Source organism: Montipora foliosa, chromosome 1 (assembly GCF_036669935.1).
Source record: "Montipora foliosa isolate CH-2021 chromosome 1, ASM3666993v2, whole genome shotgun sequence".
NCBI lineage: Eukaryota > Metazoa > Cnidaria > Anthozoa > Scleractinia > Acroporidae > Montipora > Montipora foliosa.
In genome coordinates, this window is record NC_090869.1 from 39,447,406 (window position 1) to 39,454,551 (window position 7,146).

General features: G+C 42.6%; 1 protein-coding gene across 1 annotated transcript; it reads right to left on the reverse strand.

Annotated features, from left to right (window-relative positions):
* Nucleotides 1–2,045: 2,045 nt before the first annotated feature.
* LOC137968248 (uncharacterized) lies at nt 2,046–6,167 on the reverse strand. Its single transcript, XM_068814862.1, has one exon. The coding sequence runs from the start codon at nt 6,165–6,167 to the stop codon at nt 2,046–2,048; it is 4,122 nt and encodes a 1,373-aa protein (XP_068670963.1).
* Between the last annotated feature and the right edge of the window lie 979 nt (nt 6,168–7,146).

Sequence of the window (7,146 nt, forward strand, 5' to 3'; positions counted from 1 at the left end):
CAAAAAGCGAATGAAACAAACAATACTCTTTTTTACTGAAAAAGACACTTTTCCTAACATTCCTTTGTGCGGGAATGGCGCGGCTGCTTGTCTAATGAGCCGCGGTTTATTCACTTCTGTAAACTAAGGGGTTAATGCTAAGACAACAAAGGGACCTTCGTGCCGATAGAAAAAACACCTAAGTGGTACCCTTGCATAAAATTTCAAATTCCGTTTTCCGTGGATCTTCTATTGCATCTGTTACATATGAACCATGGCAATTACTAGCTTAAAATCACTCTCTTACTAAGACTTGTTTACATTACTAATTAACACGAAAAGGGATAATGTGACGGTTCGCGATCCCCTGGGTCTCGCGAAATAGCGAGAAGAAAATAAGAGAAAACTAAGGGTAAAGCAACGTATTTCACACCCCTTCCCACAAACCCGCAACACAGCATAAATTTTTAGTAAACGCGTACGACTTTAATTAAGGATAAAAGTTAACTACAAGTAAAACAGTTACGACAGTTACTGTCTCTAAATTAACTAATCTTACTTAGATTTACTTAATGCTAATATATACTTAAACGACAATACGAAATGAACTAAATACTTCACTTTAATATTTACAGACAATAAGTTCAGTTCTCCGTCAGCCTTCGTGCCTTCTCAAGGTTCTTGTAAGTCCAGTCGGCTAATCCTGCAACCATCCACTTCCACTTTCAGCAAACCAACGAACGTAGTCACGTCTTCTGTCAGTCCACAAGACTCTCACTTTCGTCGCCGAACTTTTCTTCCAAAAACTTCCTCTATAAATATATTTGCCACCGCCGACAAAGGAGTTTTGTCTGGGAATTTCGCGGTCGGCTCCCACCAATGACTCTTGGCAGTGTTTCTCTTTTCCACTTTCTTTAAACTTTCACCTTTCCACTTTGACTTCTCTCCGGCTTTCCTTCTCCTAGCAGTCTTCTCGTCAACTGACCTTTTTCCAACCGCCTTTACAACACGCTACTTACATTTATATCTTTACATAACAATGCACTCCACATCAACACTTATTGAAAAACCTATTGTTAAAACACGACCCTAACGAACCAAAAGTTACAAAAGCATCTCCACAATGGAGACTTAAAAGAACAAATAGACTAACAAACTATTCTCTAATGTACTAATTGCGGTAAACTACGATACGAAATTAACACTAAGTAATTAACACGAGCGGAATAAACTATGAACTAACGAAACAAAGAACTAAAGAAAAAGGAATTTTGTGACACCTCCCCCCCTAACAAGTCTATTTTTTGGGGAAGAGTAACAAAGGGGGAAAAAAAAAAATAGAATAGTAACAGCCCGATACAAAATTTGAGCCCTAAACTCTACTAAGGGCGTCCACGTTGCCGTGGGTCTTGCCACTTTTATGCTCGACCTGCATATCATACTCTTGAAGGGTGAGACTCCAGCGAAGTAATTTTTTGTTCTTGTTACGCACCTGCCCTAACCAAACTAAAGGATTGTGATCTGTTTGTAACTTAAATTTTCTACCAAACAAATAATATCTAAACAGCTCAACAGCCCAAACAATCCCTAAGCATTCTTTCTCCGTCGTGGACAGCTTTTCCTCTCTTAGCTGAAGCTTTCTACTGGCAAAAGCCACTGGATGCTCTTCTCCGTCTTTACTTAACTGGCTCAAAATAGCTCCCAAGCCTCTGTTGGACGCGTCTACTTGCAAAGTAAATGGTTCGTCCCAATGTGGCGGTCGTAAGACTGGGGGTTCTTGCAAAGCTTGCTTTAAATCCTCAAACGCTTGCTCGTGTGTCTGTAGCCACTCAATTCTAGTTGGTCCCTTACCTCGTGTTAGATCTGTTAGAGTAGCGGCCCTCTGAGAGAAATTGGGAATGAACTTGCGGTAGTAGCCGACAAGTCCAAGGAACGATCTAATCTGTCTTTTGGTTTCAGGTCTAGGGAACTCTTTTATCGACTTAACCAAAGCCAAACGTGGTTCAATCTTGTCTTTTCCAACACGATGACCCACAAAATCTACTGTTTCCATAGCAATTTTACATTTAGAAGGGCGCGCGCATAGGCTGCACTCCCGCAATCGTTGCAGAACCTGGCCAAGTTCCACTAGATGTTGTGAAAAGGAAGTGTGTGTCTACTTCAAGATCATCAATGTAGGCTCCTGCAAAATTAAACCCTTTTAAAACGACATCCGACATCATTCGTTGGAAAGTGGCCCCGGCAGTCTTCATACCAAAAGGCATGACCAGAAATTCATATAATCCTTTTGTGGTGATAAAAGCTGATTTTTCGATTGTTGATTTATCTAGAGGAATCTGCCAGTATCCCTTAGTGAGGTCAAGGGTGGTGATGTACGTAGCCAAGGCTATTTTCTCAATCATGCGGTCCGTAGATGGAACCGGGTAGGCATCCATTTTAGTAATACTGTTAAGTTTTCTATAATCGACGCAAAGTCGTATGGTACCATCAGGTTTGGGGACGACAACGACAGGGAAGGCCCAGGGGCTGGCTGAGGGGCGAATGATACCCATTTTTAACATGTTTTCTATTTCGTTGTTTACGACTTCTTCTAGTTTCTGAGGTACCTTATAGGGAGAACAACGTATTGGTGCAGAGTCACCCGTGTCAATCCGATGTGTCGCTACGCTAGCGACACTGGGGTTACCAGAAAAGACATCTGCGTATTTTCGTAAAAGGTCCTTCACCTGATCTTTCTGGTCCTTGGTTAAAGCATCCGAAATGATAACATCCTCCCAAGTTTCATTTTTGCAAAATGGGGATATGCATTTTTCATGCGGTAAAGAGGTTTCGAAAGATTCTGACATTATATAGGAAGCCGTCTCGTCCCTACTCTGCCATTTACTTAATAGATTAATGTGATAGACTCGGTGTTGTTTGTGGGACTTACCGGTGTCGATCTCATAGTGCAAACCATCATTGAAAACCTTCGTCACTTTAAATGGGCCCTGCCAATGCACTTCCAACTTACTCCCTGGAGTAGGAAGAAGAACCAATGCCTTGTCACCGACTTTTAAACTACGTGTGGAACTATGAACGTCATGCAATCGTTTCTGAGTACCTTGCACTCTCTTCATACGATCTTGTACCAGACGCTGCATCATTGCCAGTCTCCTGCGAATTTCAAGCACATGACTCACAAGGTTCCTTTCAGATTTAATTTCCTTCCCAAGCCACGACTCCTTGATTACTGACAGGGGTCCTCTTACTGTACGTCCAAAAAGCAACTCGAAAGGGGAGTACCCTGTGGATTCACATGGAACTTCCCTATATGCAAACAGCAAATAAGGAAGGAACTTATCCCAGCTTTGTACCCGCTCTTGCGCAAATTTCTTTAACATCGCCTTGAGCGTGCCATTAAATCTCTCAACCAAACCGTTTCCTTCAGGGTGATAAACCGATGTTTTGATCTTTGTAATGCCTAATTGCTCATATAGTTGTGTCATAAGTCGGCCCACAAAATTGGATCCCTGGTCAGATACTAACTCTTGGGGAATTCCCATTCTACAGAAATATTGGACAAGTGCATCCGCGACGGTTTTGGAACTAACACTCCTCAAGGGAATGGCCTCAGGATAACGAGTAGCATAGTCTACAATGGTAAGAATATATTTATAGCCAGTGCTGGACCGTGGCAATTCTCCTACAATGTCGATTGCAATCTTTCTTAAAGGTTCGGTCACGAACGCTACGGGGCTCAAGGGGGCCCTATTTGACTTCAACTTCCTGGCCACTAACTGACATTGTGGGCAGGTGGCACAGTACTTACGAATGTCGAAGGCGAGACCAGGCCAATAAAAATGGATCCCTATGCGACTTAACGTTTTTGAGGTGCCCATGTGTCCTGAAAGGGGTATAGAGTGACCAATACGGAGAATTTCGTTTCTGTAAGATTCAGGGATTACAATCCGATCAACAAACCTGACTCCATTGTGTACGCTTTTGTTGAACCTGCGGTGCATTAGTAACCCTCCCTTGAGAAAGAAACCGTCCGTTTCCATGGGTTCCTTGTAAGTAGCTCCATTACGCGCTTTTAAGAGGGTCACATCTGAATTCTGGTCTTTTATTAACTGTTCTTTATTTCTATCGAGAATATTGAGGGGTAAATGATCCGCACGTGTATCCTCATCTGAGTCACTATCCGAGAGCTCAACCGAGTTCTCACACGCTTCCTCACCCACGTCTTTGTCCCCGAAAAGTATTCGCAAGTCGCCTTCATTAAGACCTTTTTTTTTAGACTCCCTTTCCGACAGATTTTTAAGTGCGAGCGCATTTTCGCGGTCAACCAAACTATCGGCTCGCTGCTGGGCCTCTTCAAGCGCCTTTTGTCGCCTCGTTAGCACAAAGGCTTCAACACCTTTGGAGCCGTCCACCGAAACATTTTTCTCCCACTGTCTAAGAACATCGTCTCTAGAAAGTGTTTGCCCGAAAGACGATCTGCCGAGCAGGCAATCAACGGGTAGTTTACTCAAAACTCCCACTAATTCTAAATGTTCACCCTGACCGCTTTCAAACTGAACCCAAACTAAAGGGACTATGAGGCGTTCTCCCGATGCAGTTAGGACTGTAATATCGTCTCCTGTAAAGGAATCTTTGTCAACCATAAATCTTTCATGTACTAGGGTCCTCGTACAACCAGAGTCTACGACCGTCTCTGCAGGTATCCCACTTATCTTGCCTCTAACGTTACAAGGTGGAAACTGCGGTCGTTTAGGTTCTAGGGGTGTCATACATAACAAGGAACCCTGGGGAGGCTTAATCCGGCCCCTGCTACAGTTGTAAGACATGTGACCCAGCTGACCACACTTAAAACAAGTTATCTCAGGCTTTGGCTTTGCACTTCTACTGGATGGGGAGGGGTGGATCTTGGATTGTGTGAATGACCTCTGAGTTTCTTTCTGTACTGGAACGACTGAGCTCCTTTTTTGTTTAAAACCCTGACTACCGAATGGCGCGTACCTACCATCAACAAGGGGACCCTTACGCGATTGCACGTGTAAATTTGCCATATTACCAAGTTCTTCAGCATTCACAGGTTTGCGTTCCTTTAACCAGGCTCTAAGTTCGGGACTTACCGCGTCCAAAAGCCTCTCAATCATGATCTGCTCTGAAATCTTCTCCGGGTCACCTGTAGCCCCCGCAACGTCCATCCAACGATTTAAATATCGTCTTGTACGATTGGCCCACTGCACAAAATCTTCGTCCGGTAGCTTCTCTGATGTTCGGAACCTATACCTGTAATGATCAGCAGTTAGTTGGTAGGCTTTGATAATCACTGACTTACACTCATAATAATCTTGGCACTTGGGGTCCGGAATCTCTAAGTAAACTGATTTCGCCTTCTCAGTGAGCTTGGGTACCAGGTTACCAATCCACTCAATTTCTGGTAGAGACTGTGCCTTTGCGGTCATCTCAAAAATTCTAAAATAGTCGTCTATATCCTCGTTGTCTCGCATTTCTCTGACCTTTATAAACTTTGGCCTTCTAGCACTTGATTGAATCCTTTCCGATTCCCTGACGGCAAATTGTTCACTCTCATCTCGAAGTAATCTAATTCGTTCCCCCTCTCTAATTATTCTCTCTTCTTCCTCGCGCGCTTTTTGCCTCTCGTATTCCCATTTTTCCCTTTCATACGCTCGTTTCTCCTTTTCCGCCTCTCTCTCCTCCTGCTGAATCTTTCTTCGCAATTCCAGCGTTTGCAGTTCATACTCTTGTAATCGTAACCGCTGCTCAAAACTAATACCGTTCACAGGCTCCTCGCCTGTACCGATGGGCTCAATTCCCTCTATCGAGTCTGTCTCTATCTGCGTCATAAGTTTGTCATGCACCCTAAGTTTACTCCCTAATGTCTTGATACCATCCTTACTAATGAAAGCAATAGATCTTCTGCTAGCTTCAATTCTTAGGTCTTCTAATGTCCAAGAGCCATAGTCAGAATTCGTCGCCATAAAGAATAGCTGTGCTCCGCGATTGTGTCTGAGGTGTGAGATACAAGCACCAGGGGAAATCTTATCCCACTCCTGACACCAAAAATTATGTGACGGTTCGCGATCCCCTGGGTCTCGCAAAATAGCGAGAAGAAAATAAGAGAAAACTAAGGGTAAAGCAACGTATTTCACACCCCTTCCCACAAACTCGCAACACAGCATAAATTTTTAGTAAACGCGTACGACTTTAATTAAGGATAAAAGTTAACTACAAGTAAAACAGTTACGACAGTTACTGTCTCTAAATTAACTAATCTTACTTAGATTTACTTAATGCTAATGTATACTTAAACGACAATACGAAATGAACTAAATACTTCACTTTAATATTTACAGACAATAAGTTCAGTTCTCCGTCAGCCTTCGTGCCTTCTCAAGGTTCTTGTAAGTCCAGTCGGCTAATCCTGCAACCATCCACTTCCACTTTCAGCAAACCAACGAACGTAGTCACGTCTTCTGTCAGTCCACAAGACTCTCACTTTCGTCGCCGAACTTTTCTTCCAAAAACTTCCTCTATAAATATATTTGCCACCGCCGACAAAGGAGTTTTGTCTGGGAATTTCGCGGTCGGCTCCCACCAATGACTCTTGGCAGTGTTTCTCTTTTCCACTTTCTTTAAACTTTCACCTTTCCACTTTGACTTCTCTCCGGCTTTCCTTCTCCTAGCAGTCTTCTCGTCAACTGACCTTTTTCCAACCGCCTTTACAACACGCTACTTACATTTATATCTTTACATAACAATGCACTCCACATCAACACTTATTGAAAAACCTATTGTTAAAACACGACCCTAACGAACCAAAAGTTACAAAAGCATCTCCACAATGGAGACTTAAAAGAACAAATAGACTAACAAACTATTCTCTAATGTACTAATTGCGGTAAACTACGATACGAAATTAACACTAAGTAATTAACACGAGCGGAATAAACTATGAACTAACGAAACAAAGAACTAAAGAAAAATGAATTTTGTGACAGATAACTTGGGAATTTTTAACAAAATATCGCTTTAATCTAACTCAAAATCATTCAGACACTCAAAAGGTCCTTTGCCGCATGATCCATTTGCTTTGCTTTTGAGTTTTTCAGCATTATGATTTGCAATACTTCAGATTCACGTGTTTATTTTTGTATCTCG